This window comes from Balaenoptera ricei, chromosome 10 (genome assembly GCF_028023285.1).
Source record: "Balaenoptera ricei isolate mBalRic1 chromosome 10, mBalRic1.hap2, whole genome shotgun sequence".
NCBI classification, from domain to species: domain Eukaryota; kingdom Metazoa; phylum Chordata; class Mammalia; order Artiodactyla; family Balaenopteridae; genus Balaenoptera; species Balaenoptera ricei.
In genome coordinates, this window is record NC_082648.1 from 40,563,772 (window position 1) to 40,579,933 (window position 16,162).

At 42.2% G+C, this 16,162-nt stretch overlaps 2 protein-coding genes across 4 annotated transcripts in view; both read right to left on the bottom strand.

Moving 5' to 3' along the window:
* Positions 1-229: 229 nt before the first annotated feature.
* Positions 230-857, bottom strand: LOC132372502 (proline-rich protein 13-like). Its single transcript, XM_059934566.1, has one exon. The coding sequence runs from the start codon at positions 855-857 to the stop codon at positions 429-431; it is 429 nt and encodes a 142-aa protein (XP_059790549.1). The 3' UTR covers positions 230-428.
* Positions 858-3,537: 2,680 nt separating this feature from the next.
* Positions 3,538-16,162, bottom strand: part of SENP1 (SUMO specific peptidase 1) — a 57,173-nt gene continuing 44,548 nt past the window's right edge. For all 3 annotated transcript variants that reach the window (XM_059935770.1, XM_059935769.1, XM_059935768.1), the window contains 5 exons: positions 9,285-9,488; positions 8,335-8,414; positions 7,324-7,408; positions 6,702-6,797; positions 3,538-5,746 (listed from right to left, as the gene is read on the bottom strand). In XM_059935770.1, the coding sequence (XP_059791753.1) occupies positions 5,684-5,746; positions 6,702-6,797; positions 7,324-7,408; positions 8,335-8,414; positions 9,285-9,488 (528 nt within the window). In that variant the 3' untranslated portion in view covers positions 3,538-5,683. The remainder of the gene's footprint in view (positions 5,747-6,701; positions 6,798-7,323; positions 7,409-8,334; positions 8,415-9,284; positions 9,489-16,162) is intronic.

The following is a 16,162-nucleotide window of genomic DNA, read 5'->3' on the forward strand; positions in this document are numbered from 1 at the left end:
ATCATCCAAGCATGCCACAATTACAAGAAAGGTACAGGTCGTTTTTTCCTTTCCATAATTAAATTTCCACAGCATCTCCCCAATCATGAGTATTACAAAAAAAAAGTTAAAAAATCACATTTTACAGATCTTAGACTTGTCTTCAGCATTTAGCTCAAATCTCACCATCTTCAAAAACTAGTTCTCCTGCAAAATTCACCAGCTAAAAGTTCTATCCAAGCAGTGAGAAGACGGCCTTTGCTAGCCCATGGCAATTCTTTTCCCATTTTCCCTAGCCAGTTAGGGTTGAACAGCAGAGTGAGGCTTAGATTGCAGGGGTGGCGGGGGGAGGGACACAAGGGCTAATTTCCCCCAGTACAAGATGGCATCTGAAGCTTGATGGGGGAGCAGAGCTGGAGAGACTTGAGGGAAAGGTCCAGGCCCTGTATTCAGTCAGAGTCACTGCTGGAAGAGGAGGAGGAAGAGGAGGAATGCTTGCCATGTCTGTGGTGTTTCTGCTTCTTTTTATGAGCTTTTTTCATTTTCTTTTGCATCTTCTTGTCAATCACCATTCCTGGTCCTACCATGCCAGGAGCCCATGGATTCACAGGACACATGCCAGGGGCAGGTGGTGGGTATGGAGGGGGGTAGGGACCTGAGGGTCGGCATCCTGGATACCCTGGTTGTGGCACAGGATGACAGGGCCCACCAGGGGGAACGGCTGGATTCCCCTGGGGTGCTCCTGGGGGAGTGGGAAAGGGGCCTGGAGGAAAGGTAGGGGCGGCAGGTGGTGGATGGGCAGGATTGCAACCTCCAGGGCACCCAACGTTAGGGGGGTGTGGATATGGCCCTGGCTTCCCGGCATTGGGATTCCACATGTTCAGGTATTTCTTCCAGCCTCTACACCACTGGCGTCCCGTCACCTCTACACCACTGCTTGGGCAGACTCCTCCTTTCCGGGAAAAAATACTTTGATTAGGCCCCTTGCATAGAGACTGAAACCCATGAAGGATATGCCAAACTGCTGAGGAAGGGGCTTTTGTTAAGGGCAGAGTGAGGCATTAGGTTTAGGGCCAACAAAGGAGGTGCAGCCTCACTGCAGGCTGATGTGAGTGGACCTTCTCCCCCGGACTCCTGAAATGTTGGTTAAGTAAATGTTTAGTCAGTTACCCCTACTCCTCCCTAGCAGGCCAGAGAGAAGCAGCTTGCACTCCTGGCCTGGAAAAAAAAGCACCAAATCATTCACCTGCCTTCACTGGCAACACAGGTCTCAGTCCATTCTTGATGTAAAGGACAGATTACAATACATATGCCATGTGGAGTTGTATTATTTTCTAAGCGCTGCAGATGTCCAGATAAGAGATTTTAATGTAATCAGGGAAGGCTTCAAGGAGGTGAGATTTGGGTGTGTGCACACTGTGTATTCGTGAAAGCAGTAAGAGTAAATTGGATGAGGGGTGCCCAGCAGGTTGAAGGCTCTGGGCTCCTTGTGTGCCTCTCCCCGACAACTTGCCTTTCCCAGCACTAAAGTTCTGTGAAGGAGGAAGGACAATCTCCAGAAGTCAAGCAGTTGATGGTTACTCCTCAGTTTAGAATGGAGAAAAGTCAGCAGCTATGATCTGTTCCATTAGGAAAGACTGACCTGGGTCTTAACTCTAAGATCAAGCCAGTGTTAACACTGGCCTTAAACTTGACTTTGAATCTCTACCTTGACCAATTTCTATTCCAAGCAGCATTATGGCCCTCAATAACATTTCAGAATCTGGTTCAACCACTCCCAAATGGAACTCTCCCCACCCTCTCCCTGACAGGCCAGAGAGGCAGCCTGCACTAACGTTTCCTCGAGGTTTATCTTGTAGCTAAAAGTCTCCTAGTTTCCCATTTCTCTCCCACAGGGGATGCATGTCTAAGTACTCTTCTCTTCTCTTTTTTTTTTTAAATTTTTTTACTTATTTATTTATGGCTGTGTTGGGTCTTCATTTCTGTGCGAGGGCTCTCTCTAGTTGTGGCAAGCGGGGGCCACTCTTCATCGCGGTGCGCGGGCCCCTCACCATCGTGGCCTCTCCTGTTGCGGAGCACAGGCTCCAGACGCGCAGGCTCAGCAATTGTGGCTCACAGGCCCAGTTGCTCCGCAGCATGTGGGATCCTCCCAGACCAGGGCTCGAACCCGTGTCCCCTGCATTGGCAGGCAGATTCTCAACCACTGTGCCACCAGGGAAGCCCCTAAGTACTCTTCTCTCAGTGGTGACCAGCATAACCCCATTTACCCTTACGTTACATCACCCACCACCTCCAAAGCTGGGAATAGGAATTATGGGCTCTTAAAAGACAGATATTAGGATTCAACACAGGTGAAATAAGGCCTGGGCTATTAGGAAAGCTATTGAGTTGAGTCTTACTTGTCCCTTCCCAAATTTTAGGATGAACTTGAAGCTGTGGACAGATTGCTCCTGGGTAGGGAAATATGGCCACTTTGCCAGGAGCTCAGCATGTAGTCTGAGTCAACAACAGGGCCTGATAGCGTTACACGTCCTTTTCTGACTCTCTTGGGTATGTGAGCTCCCAGGATGAAAGCATCATATTCCACCCTACCCCAACCCCCCTGGCCCATCCAGGTGGAGCAAGGGAGAAGACAAAGGCCGAGTGTCAGTTGTCTCTCTTACTCTGGGTTAAGACATATTTGAGAGCTGGAGGGATGGCACAGGAGAAGGACCAGAAGCTGAAACGCTAAAAACACTGGGGCTCTGAAGTGAACCCTCCCTCTCTACCCACTAGAGCCTTTTATGGGCCACGCAGAACCAGGTGGCGATGGACAGACTCTGGAATATGGCTGCTGGCAGTGCTTTTCCAGGCAACCTGTTTCTATCCCAGAACACTAAAACTTTGGGGCTAATCTTGCTAGGGGCAGTGGGTAGAAGATGCTAGCACAATTACAAGGGCAAAATAAGAGAGAAGTTGATACCACAGAGAAATATGAAGAGTCAGTTTACACAGAGTCTCCAGGCCAGATGAGGGAAAAGCGCTCTTACATTCAAACCTAAACAGGGCTCCCAGGAGCAACGGTGGATCCCAGGTGACAAATGGGATGGAACTAGCCTCTGTGCCTCGCACCATGTATCCTCAAATGGGCAGGAATGGTCTGATTTTCTCTGTACAGGGTCCAGGAGTGATTGTTGAGACTGTGGTTTCTGCTGAAGGCTCCATATCTGGCATCTAGAGCTTATCATCCATCAAGTGTTCCCTTTCTTTGGGGAGGCAGGTAATTATGAGCACTGGACACAGAGGAGAGGGGAAGATCGGAGAAAAGGAAAGCAACAGGCTTTAGTTTAAAGCAGGTTAAACAAGACATTGGTAACATGCCCTTGGCCATGGAATACAGGAACGTCGTATTTTTTCCCCCCTGTCATCAAGGTCCGCCCTTAAATGAAGAAGAAAGTTTCCAGATGCTAGTCCTGCTCTTCTTGGGCAGCTGTCTGGAAAGAATGGCCCCCACTATGTTAAGTCTACTTGGTTCCCACCCTGGACCACAACCTGTGTCTCAGCCTGGACCACTCATGCAGGGCATCTCAGGATCACTAACTTCACCTTGTACAAAACTACACTGGTCAGAAAGTGGGGCCAAATTCAGACAGGCTTAACAATTCCTTGTATATTTTTCAAAGTGCTTTTGTTGCATGTTTCATTTTCTGCTGTACATGGCAATAAATATTTGTTGCTTTGGTCTGTACAAAAAGTCTGTGAGGAAAGTAAGACAGATGTTATCTAAATGGACAAACAATAAATACAGAGAAGTATCTTGTTTTGAGTCCCCCAGACAATAGCAAGAGTGCCTGAAAAACTCAGGTCTTTTTGATTCATGGTCCAAAATCTATACCATATTGTCACCTTTCAAGTTGTCACTTAAATACATTAAGTACCAAGAATCAATGTTCAGGAGTCCCACAATGAGCCTGCATGCCATAGCTCTCTAAAGGAGAATGTGAAAGTCCCAGGAACTCATATATAGAAAGCTATTTATTTCCTATAGAAAACACCAAAAAAAACCAAAACAAAACAAAACAAAAAATCAAAACAAAACAAAACAGGCAAGAAAGAAAGAAGAAAAAAAAAGAAAACAAACAAACAAAAGGTGGTCTTCCCCCCAAAGGCAGGCATATGAAAAAGGTAGGACATCTAGTTGCTGGAGTGGAAAACAGTAACATTCAGTTAACAATGGAATATTTAAAAAAAATAGTTTTCTTTTCAAATTGTAACCTGTGGTAACACATAGAAAAATGTACTAAACAAGCTTGATATAAAACAGAGTAAAATTTTCAAATAAGCCCAGGGAGAAAGCACAATGTTGGAAAGGATGAGGTACATGGGAAGAGAAGAAAAGATTTCATACAAAACTACCTATTACAATACAGAAAAAAGTATAAAATGTTCCTATTTTGGAACTTAAGTACAAAATGACACTGGCATTGGATCGTTTCACTATCTAGCCTGAGGAGCGCTCAGAGGGTGGGGAGATGCCACAAAGAACAAAAGGAATAGCAGTTTTTCAATCTCAAGTTGATCAGTCCAAATTCCACCCGTTTTCCAGTTGAAAATCTCACCTCCCTCTGTAACCTCTACCCCTAAGCCAAAATTCAACCAGGAATCAAAATATTCTGTTAGGAAGTCCACAAACACCCTACACATAGGGGCTGGGATCTGTGCGTGCTGGAGCTAAATTTGGAAAATGGTAATAAACCTACAGGCTAAAATGGTGAACACATTCAGCCTTCAAAAAAAAAAAAAAAACATATCCCTGTGAAATATATATATATATTAAATTCTCTGTGGTTAGAAACATATTTAAACTAGCTAGCCACAGACCAAACTAGACCTGCATTCATCCAATGCTGGAATTTTATGCTAAAGACTGAGGTCCTTCTTCTTGGTCAGAAGTAGGTAGCAGTAAAAGTGGTGCCTTGTCGCTCCACTAAACCACTCCCTGGGTGGGTCTTCCCCATATCATGTGTTGTGAGCACATGCAAGCCTCTGCTTTTAAGGAAAGGACTGCCTGGGACTTTGGGGTCCATCCAGGGCTCACGTGTTGTGCCTCAGGAGAGGAAGATGCTACAGATGATAAAACAGCCTTGTACAGAAGCAGACGGATTTCACAAAGGGGCATATAAATAGGAAAAGTCCCGGAGGAGGGAATTATGCAGGTGCCCCAAAGTCCAGTTTACAGTCACTTTCCCAGTGACATATCTTGAAAATCCTGTGTGTATGTATGTGTGCGTGTATATGCTGGTGGTTTTCATCCCTACCTTTTTGCCCACGTCCTTTCCTACCTCTTAGTAAGGCCTAACAACAAGAGTTTACATGAAATCAAGAGTCTTTCCAAGCTTCTCTCAGGCCCCTAATTAGAGACTGAGTGAGGCTGGAGCCCTTTGAAAATAAGATGGCAGAACTGAAGAAGTGAAAAGCAGTCTCTCTCTTCAGCTTAGGGATGTCCCTCACCCCTTTCACAGCACCAAAGTTTCTTTGCAAAAATAGTATCTGAGATACAAAAGGAAAGGCAGATGTGCTTGTGAGTGCATCTCTCCAGGGCCTGGTCCAGGATCAAGGACTTTACAAGAACAGAGGGTTGGGAGCAGCTGTTTCCAAGGTCTCTGGCCGTAGACAACAAAGAGCTGGTCTCCCACAAGTCCACGTCTGCTAATTGAGACAGTCTTCACAAAAGCTTTCGGTGGAGGATTTCCCAGACCATCCGCTTCCGGAAGTAGGGCATGTGTTGCTGTAGGGACACAGAGACACCCTTATTTTCATTTCTTGTATGCAGACCTAACACTCCTTTCCGTCTTGAGGTTTTCAACTAAAATAATCTCAGCTGAATTTCTGATCTTTCAAATGGCTCATTCTTCATCACGTGTGATTTTTTTTCTTTCTATTGCTTTTTTCTATTACTATCTCTATTGCTATTTTCCATTGTTGTAACCTTAGAAGTTTTGTTGGGCATTGCCAGAAGTCCCTAGGGTACACCCAAATGTCTCCAAGAATTTTGAGAATGGTGTCTATCAAGTCCTCTATGTTAAACTTTTAAGAGGATATGAGATCCGACACTTGAAAATCAAAAACTCACTTTTTACGGGAGGAGTTATAGGAACTGCAAGAGTGAGCTCCACCCAAGGGCTATGGTGGAAAAATCTAGTAAAGCCATTGATTTAAACAGAAGTAAAGAGTTAAGTGGAGGACACAGAATAACCCCTAATCTCTAGTCTCAATCCACTTTGGTCTCCGAAGGACCACGTGGACAGAAATAAACAATCACAAACTATAAGAAGACTGACCAGCTGCATCAAGTGAGGGGCAGGGGAAGAGGGCAGCATAACAAATTACACTAGATCAAGGTGTGGCCTGTACCAAAACTTAACTGCTATCCAAATAACGGGAAACTATAGGAAACTTGCTCTGGTCCCAGTTCTCTGCTTCTTACAGGATTTGAGGTAGGTGGGAGAGATGGGCGGAGAAGAAGGCTCTGCCCATACATCACAATACGTGATATACGGTAACCCGGGATGTGGCCTATCACTACCCTTTTTCTTGTGACGCGGCACAGGCAGTAACCACCCGTGTTATGAGCCACAAGCTGAAGCAGAGCCCCCTAAGTGGAGCAAGTGGAGGGAAAAACATCTATCCGGCAGCCTGGAGACAGGGTGGTCATAGAGCTCCCTCCTGAAGGCTTGGCTCACCTGTGTGAAGTTGATTGGTCTGTCTTTGGTAATGCAGTCAGCATATTTGCAGGCAAACATGCCACAGTCGCTTCCATTCATCTGCTGTGGAATTTCCTGAAAGGCCAAAAACAATAAAAAAGTGACATCTTTCCAAGCTTCCTTCTTTCTTATTTGATTATAAATAAGAGCCAAAGGATATAAATTTTACAGGTTTCCCTGAATTTGGAAGAGATGACCCTGGTCCCCGAATCAGAACAACAGAGGCTCAGAGAAAAAAATTCAGCATCTCAGTCCAGCCTGTGTATTTCATATTAATCACACAGGAGACTATCTTAGATTTCCATGACACCCAAGGGTGTAAAAGCTGGCCCCTCCCACAAGGGCCAAACAATCTGCAAACATTTCCCACAGATGAAAGTTTAGCAAAATAGCTGGGCATTTATAAAACCTAGTTCTTCATAAGAAACACATTACTAGTTTCCCACAGATAGCTTACTCTATCTTCCCCAAGGAACCAAACGACCAAGCTGAGGTGAGGCTAGACACTAACACAGAAGGTCTCTGGGGACCAAGCAGTAAAATCCTTTTCTTTCCAATACCCTAGGTCTCAGGATTTCCACCTCATCAAGAAGAAATGTACCTGGCTTTTCTTGCTGAAGAGTTGCCAGCCATTGGTGTCAAACTCTTTCCTTTTCTTGTCAATGCTTTCTTGCTTCAGGTATTGCCTAAAGGTATTGGGAGAGAATGAGATGAGCTTGGGGAGCAGTGATGACAGCTGCCACTGCAAGAACGGGGCTGACAATCCTTAGGAAGAGTTTTCTTCTGTGCGTCTAAGGAAAACAGTATATACTACTGGGCAGGGAATCTTTGGACTGCTAAGCTTCCTTTGGAGGTCCCACAATTCAGGCCTTCCCTGTCAACCCAAGAGAAGCATGACATCTGCCTTTGATACCCAGGCTCCTTCTACCTACTGTCCGTCCTGAGGAACAAGTTTTGGTTCTTTTCCTTGGTTTATATGGTCCTACAGAACTCAATCTAATGGAAGAAAAATGTTTCTCCAGCAATACTGAGGTATTTATTTATTTACAGTCTTGATTCTCCTGTGTGAAAATTCAATCCAAATCAACAATTTGTTGAGTGCATACCTCATATACAGCACTCTTCTTAAGTGCGAACTGCTCACCATTCTGGAACCCAGCCCCCTCCTGGCTGCCAAAATGGTACAGTGAGAAATAGACATTTTGGAAAGAGAAACGGATGGGATATAAAGAGATTTGCATTCTGGTTCCCAGTTGAGCCACTAACTAGCAGGACCTGAGCAAATCGAAGTCACCTCTGTGGGTCTTGGTTTCTTCATCTGAAAAATTAGGAGGTTGGAGTAGATGATTTCTAAGTAGTTTCTATATCTATATGTATATATCCACTCTGTATTTAGGGCACTGGGACAGTAATTATCCCCATTAGGGTGTATTTTTGGTATTATATTATTATTAAACTTTACTTATTTAGAAGGAAAATATCCATTCTTACTCAAGATAAAGATTTCCTTTATTAATCACTACATTGAAGGGATCAGAGAACTGAGTTCAATAGCTGGAAAAACATAACATATACCCAACATCAAACTCTTTGTCCTCAACTCCCTACTTACAAGAGGATCCTGCAGGCTTCGTTGTTTATCCCACCCATGGAGTCGTAATAGGTAATATTCTTCTTTCTAAAGTCTACAACCTGGGAATTTAAAAAAAAAAAAAAAAATCTGTGTTTATGAAGTGAAGAAAACTGGTTTCTCAGCTATTCCCTTCCCTGGAATTTGGAACCTTCTGCCAGATTTCCTATGATATCATGACAAGTTTGATGGATGCTTAGCATTATACCATGCTTAATCTGCAGAGGAGAGAAGAACAGGGGGGTTATTTACTCAGAACTACGATGGGGGCTGATTGACTGGAGGCTCCAGTAATTGCCCTGAAACCTTTTTCTAGTACTCAGGTTCTCCATCTGCACTGTGGGTAACAGTGAAGACACAACATGCTCTTCAGAGAACGTAAGTTGAGTGAGATAATTTCCATACATTTTCTGAAAGATGGTAAAAGAGTCTAGTTTTTGTTTCTTTACTTGGAGAATTTCCTTTTGGCTTATGCTTTTCAAATGTAATTCAAAACAGACTGTGAAATACTTTTTATACTTTTATTAATATATTAAGCTCATGTATCCATGTTCTCAGAATCATAAAAAATATTGAATTACCAAGTATGCAAGACAAGTCATGATTAGGCAGAAAATAACAGTCATAGAATCTGAGTTGGCAGCATCACTGAGAAGTCACTTTTACTCCCCGTGCCTTGCCTTTAGCCTGCTTTGACTTATAACTCCCTTTTTAAATATTTCCAGAAAAGGAAAACTCCATCGCTTTCTTCAAAGTCTAAGTATCTCCCACTCTTGACAGGGAGTTCACTGATCTATCCAATTTTTAGACAACTAAATGCTACTTTTTCTCTCAGTCATCTAGTGAAAATGTAGAATATTCACCACTCTCTGTGTATTCTATAATTACATAGATTTCTTTTAAATTTTATCAGTAATAAAAGAGGCACTCACAGCAAGACACCAGTGCACTCCCAGGTGAATGGGCACCAAAAGAATGTCAACAGAAAAGACATCCACTTTCTTTGTCCAACGTTTCACTGCTTGATAACCAGCCGTTTTTAACTTAGTGAAAAAAAAGGTATTAAATGCATGCACACTTGGCAATCCCTTCTCTTTACTTCGCTCCATCAGCATATTCATGTAGAAATTGATGATCTGTGGGAAGAAAGTATATGTATTAAAATAGATACTCCAGCCTTTCAAAATAGTTGTGTTGTAAGAAGGAAACACAGTTGCGATATTGCACAGCATAGGTTAGTTTCCTAATCAATTCAATTATGACTTCAACACCCAACAGCCTCATGTCCCTATATCAAATTCTGACTAGAAGGGAGGGAGGTGTTGAGGTGGTTATAAACAGTGAAAACAGAAAAAGCTGATGTGTGTATGTGTGTATACACACACACACACACACACACACACACACACATATGTGTATATATATGGTTCCAGATACATATGGGAAGATGTTGGCCAGACTTGTAGAAGACTGAAGATTAGGTTAAAAAAACTGGAAAATGAGGAGGAAGGGGTGGTACAAGGTGAGACTCAGAGAAAAGGAAAGGAAGGAGTACAAGCAGTTTAATGAGGTACACACTAGCAGTTCCTTTAATCTATCGGGACTGTGCGAGTAATTTAAATAAATCCTGAGCTCAGAGTCTAGTGTTAATAAAGCTAAGATCAGTAGTTCAATCCTTCTATGTAGGTCTCCTGATTCTGCACAAAGATAGAAAATTCTGCTCCATGACTAAGGATTGCATTTTCAGCCTAACAAGCCACCTAGCAGAAGCAAACTGTTTTGGTCTCAAGTAGAACTGAGCGACAGAATAAACCATCAACTATATTGGAAAAACATCTCTAAACTGGTAGTAGCTCAGCAATGTCACCATTATAGAGGCAGACATGGATATAGTATAACCTACATTACATGAGACCTGAAAGTAAAATGACAAACATGAAGAGTAAAGTTCTCCCCCAGAATCTATATGGTTAGCTGCCTCATTTTTGTTGATTCCATTTATGCCTTCAATATCAAGTACAAGTGAAAGAAATTAAAATGCTTGATACAGGAGATATGTTAATGAAACAATGTGTTCTCTAACAATGACTATGTCATCCATGGTTCCTTTAAGTCCAGGACTCCTTGGTCCCAAAGCTTGAAAGTTACTGTGCCGGAAGTTACTGCATACTTATTTTATGTGGCCAGCTGAGGTCAGGCCAGTGTCTGTCAACTGCAAGGAATGAATGGGCTAACTCATCCAAAGCTTGGAAATATGACTAAGAAAACAGGCACATTTTTCAGAATGCTTTTTGGGGAATGGGAAAACACCCCCGTCCCTTGACAAATATTTACACACTAGAATGCCAGAGCAGTGAGCCCAATAGTAGGCAACTACATACTGGGGAGGCAGCAGGGAACGCTGCCAGGAACACCCCGGAGCATGGCCTAGACCAGAGAAAGGGCCTATAGATGAGGATGCCTAAGCAGCTGCAGGGAAACCACATTCGCCATGAAGCAGAGCTCTGAGGGTGGTGGGAGGGAGAGCCAGGACTGAAGAAAGACACTGTTTTTCCTGCATCTCTGAAGACGGAACAACAGGCCCAGAGGACTCAGGCTGTGGTTAATTCTCTGCTGAGTGATGCCCAATAGGTAACTGGAGCTCAGTTATTTAAAATAATGATAATGAATTAAGACACAATTAGGATCACAGATTTCTCCAATCCAGGTTTTTAATCTAACCCTGCCCCCGAAGATAATGGTGCTAAAGGATGCTTCTCCACTTGTGAAGGCAGCCAGGAATGCAGGAGGATCTTGCTCAGCAAGCACAGATTTCACAGCTATAATCTACATCCTCTAGTGAGAGAAAATCAGCAGGAAGGGACTGATTCCTCTGGCATTCTATCCCACAGTATTAGCCATGCTATGAGGCTAACTAAACCCTTCAATCCAGGGGGTGAAGTGAACAGGCAGACAACCTGTCAGTCACTGTAAGCCAAACCTTCCATGGGGGCAGACAAGTTATATATTACAACAGGCAACAAGGACTTAGGATGGAAGTGGAAGAAATTAGAGAGAGATAAGGATAGCCAAGCACATGAAAGCCACGGAGATATATCTCCCCCAGGTGCCCATCAGAGGGGTATACCACCTTTGGTATAGTTACCCTGAAGTGAAAAGGATGACATTATGAGTGTCATGCTACACATGACTATCCTATTTTTCAGGAGGAAAGAGTGCCAGAAACCAATTAAGTTTAGCTGGACCTCCATAGACTGAGTTGTTTGGCTTCTTATTTCATTTTGTTATTTTGAGAGAGTGGACCTATAAAGCTAAAGACCAAGCCAGCTGAACAGGAACAGAGACCTAGTGATCAGGATACCACACTAAGAATCCCTCTTCCACTGCTTCAGTTCTGCCTCCAACCAAGGTTTCTCCACTGAGAGGGAAATGGCTTCCTCCAAAGCCAGCTCATTAATTAGCCCTATGGAGTGGTCTGGGTTCTTTTTCATTTCTCCTGTATCTCAGTAGGAGGGAGTTTAGTGGCTTCAATGTTCCCTCCCATTAACTGAGGACATGTATTCTGACATCTGAGGCAGAATTTAGATCTGAGTTTCTCTCCTCAGTTTTTCAGCTCTTACTCTATCCAAATGAGGAAAACTGCCGTAGTTCAGCCAAGACACAATCATACCAAAAAAACAAGCTAGGAGTTAGGAGAACAAAAAGAATCCTACACGTCATCTCACAGAGGGCTGAAGATAAAGGAAAAAGAAATGAGAGAAGGGATCACAGTGCTTAAGATGAAAGAGGAGCAATGATGGTCAGAGCACTTGCTCGTATTTTGTGAAGACAAGGTTCCCTCCCCTTCCATAGTGAGAGCCTTTCTGCACACAGGACTCTCTTAGCTTCAGAAGATCTTCAATTCCCTTTGGAATAGGGGGCTAAGAGTAATAAGTCAGCCCGGTGCCTACTGTTTGTCTTGCACTTGTCACTCTTTTGGGGGTCCACACTTGCCTCTGCTTGCTGCAGCTCTTGGTGCCTAAAGAGCTGCCCTTCCTGCTGCCTTTGCAGCTTTGGCCATGAGTGCCTACTTGTCTATGCAGTCCTGTCTGGGGGTGGAATGGTTGTTTATAGTGTCTTATTCCTTTGTGATTTTATTTGAAGAGTTGCCAGGTTGAAGCTGAAAAAAGCTTCTCTTTAAAAGAAAAGCCTACCATGTTTTCAAACTAAGGACTCAATCCTTTTCCTGTATGTTACCACAATGACATAAATGACTGCTATTTGTATCCTCCTTCTCACGCAGTAAACCAGCCAAACTATTGTTTTCTCATGCATTTAGAACTAAAACATTTCACAATACAATCCTGACTTTAACCCTTTCCAATTTCACACTCTGAACCCTTATAATTGACTTAGGAAATAAATGTTCTAAAACTCCTGAGCATGACAGTGTTCCTGAGCAGAGACCACGATAACTTTCAGGGGGAAAAAAAGCTGTTTTCCTATTTTACCCCTCCAGATTTTCCCCTCGACATACTCATTCTGAATTTTTTTTTTTTTTAAAGATTTAATTGTATTTATTTTTGGCTGTGTTGGGTTTTCGTTGCTGTGCACAGGCTTTCTCTAGTTGTGGTGAGTGGGGGCTACTCTTCCTTGTGGTGCGTGGGCTACTTGCGGTGGTTTCTCTTGTTGTGGAGCACAGGCTCTAGGCGCGCGGGCTTCAGTAGTTGTGGCACGCGGGCTCAGTAGTTGTGGCATGCGGGCCCTAGAGCGCAGGCTCAGTAGTTGTGGCACGCGGGCTTAGTTGCTCCGTGGCATGTGGGATCTTCCTGGACCAGGGCTCGAACCCGTGTCCCCTGCATTGGCAGGCGGATTCTTAGCCACTGTGCCACTGGGGAAGTCTTCCTCATTCTGATTTTTAAATTAGACTTATCCTTGTCAATCACAAAACCCAAAAGACTAACCAAGCAACAACTCCTGAATATTATGAGTCAGAAGGTCACTCACTCCTAAAAGATCTAATCTAATAATACTATGGAAACCAAGAAGGCAGACTTCAGGTAAGCTCTATGTTACTGCATCCCTCACTGTGTCCAGGATTCTTCTCACATGCGAATTCAAGTAACAAATTATTAGAATTACTGCCAAGGTTTTAGAGAAAAGAGAGGCAGGCAACATCTATCTTTATGGAGTCATGACAACTGTAATTATTCTCCCTGTGACCTCACATAAATCCCTGGTTTATCAATAGGACTAGTTCTATTAAGAAACACTTTAAAGAGGTAAACTATAATGACGTGGAATCTTCCCACGAGTCATGTTAGAAACACTATAACTTCCATTCTAGTCATTTTATTCCACATGTTAGAGTGCATAGCATATCGTAGACCCCATCATATTCACTTAATTTATCTCATTTTGTCTGATTTTTTTCCCTTCTTACGCAGTTTTTATTTCCTAAGGAAAACCTACTCCCTGTGCTAGGTTTGTCTAGTTGGGCTTAATGTTTGGCAGGATGTTTCCTCTCTTACCAAGCATCACTTAGATTTAACTTCTCCTCGGAAACAGTTAATTATTGAGAGAGAGGTGTTGAAATCTTCAACAGTAATTATAAATTTGTCTATTTCCCCTTCCAATTTTCTCAGTTTTTACTTCATCTATTTTGAAGTTCTGTTAGGTGTGTACATATCTAGGTTGTTAATCCTCTTGAACTTACCCCTTTACCATTATGAAAAGTCTATCACTGGTAATATGACTTGCTCTGAAATCTACTTGGTGTGATATTAATACAGTTACTTCATCTTTCCTTTGTTTAGTGTTGGCATGGTATATTTTTTCCATCCTTTTACTTTTAACCTATATGTGTCTTCATATTTAAAATAGGTTTCCTGTAGACATATTTTTTAACCTAATCTGACAATCTCTGCCTTTTAACAGGATATTTATACTGTCCAATATGGTAGCTACTAGCCAAATGTGACTCTTGAGCACTTGAAATATGACTAATGCAAATTGTGTTGTAAGTGTAAATGTGCTGTAAGTGTAAAATACATACATTTTAAAGAGAAGGTAAAATATCTCATTAACAATATTTTCAGATTTATTACATGCCAAAATAACATATTTTGGATATATTGGGTTAAATAAAATATATTATAAAATTAGTTTTACCTGTTCCTTTTCACTTTTTTTTAATGTGACTACTAGAAAACTTAAAATTACATACATGGCTCACATTATATTTCTATTGGGTGTGCTGGGTTAGGTCATTTACATTTAATGTGATTACTGAGATGGTTGGTTTTAAATCTACCATCATGTTCTTTTTTTTTTTTTTTTAAATTTATTTATTAATTGAGTGATTTTTGGGTGTGTTGGGTCTTCGTTTCTGTGCGAGGGCTTTCTCTAGTTGTGGCGAGCGGGGTCCACTCTTCATCGCGGTGCGCGGGCCTCTCACTATCGCGGCCTCTCTTGTTGCGGAGCACGGGCTCCAGACGCGCAGGCTCAGTAGTTGTGGCTCACGGGCCTAGTTGCTCCGTGGCATGTGGGATCTTCCCGGACCAGGGCTCGAACCCGTGTCCCCTGCATCGGCAGGCGGATTCTCAACCACTGCGCCACCAGGGAAGCCCCATGTTCTTTTTTTACTATTAGTCCCATCTGTTCTTTGTATCCTTCCTCTTTCCCTGCCTTCCTTTGGATTGGGTATCTTTTAATTCCATTTTATCTCCATTACTGGCTTATAACGATACCTCTCTGGTTTTTGTTTTTGTTTTTAACTGGTCGCTCTAGGATTTATATGTCTTTAACTTATTGTAGTCTACCTTCATATAACATTATACCACTTCATGTATTGTATAGGAACCTTAGACAAGTATGTACTTCCATTTTCCCCCTCCTTTATGTTATGATTGTCATATACTTCACTTCAACATGTTATAAACCCCACAGTATGTTGTTTTATTTTTGACTTGACTAGTCAATTGTCTTTCAGAGATATTAAAAACTGAGAGCATTTCCACTGCTCTTCACTCCTCGTGTAGATTGAAACTTTTACCTCATATTTGTCTTCTGCCTGACAAATATCTTTTAATATTTCTTATGGTAGAAGTCTGCTGGTGATGAATTCTTTCAGCATTTGTTTGCCTAAAAAAGTATAGCCTTATTTTTTGAAAGATTTATTTGCTGGTATAGAATTTAGGTTGACAAGCTTTTTTTCTCCCTCCTTCAGTACTTTAAAGATGTAGCTATATTGTCCTCTGGCCTACATGGTTTCTGACAGATCTTTGTTCCTCTGTACATAATATGCCTCTTTTCCTCTGGTTGCTTTCATTAGTTTTCTCTTTATCAGTGGTCTTTAGCAATTTGATTATTATACATTTCACTATGGTGTTTCTTCTATTTGAGGTATGCTGAATTTCTGGGATCTGTCAGTATATTTCCAAATTTGGAAAATCTTCCACCATTATTTCTTTAAACATTTTTTCTGATACCACTTACACCCAACTTTCCCTTCTGGGACTTCAATTACATGCTTAGGCTTGACACTGCCCCAGAGCTCGCTAAGCTCTAGTCATCTTTTTTCAGCCTTTTTTCTACTCCATTTGAATGGTTCCTATTGCTCTATTTTCAAGTTCACTAACTGTTTCTTCCACAGTGTCTAATATGTTAATCTCATCTCATGTATTTTTCATTTCAGATACTGTATTTTTCATCTCTAGAAGTTCAATTTGGGTCTTTTATATTTTCCATTTTTCTCCTCATAATGTCCACTTTCCTGAACATGTGAATATGTTAATGATATCTGTTTTAATATCTTTGTTGGCTAATCCTA

Excerpts from the sequence above, each read along its gene's own strand:
- LOC132372502 (XM_059934566.1), bottom strand. The coding sequence starts at position 857 with ATGTGGAATCCCAATGCCGGGAAGCCAGGGCCATATCCACACCCCCCT.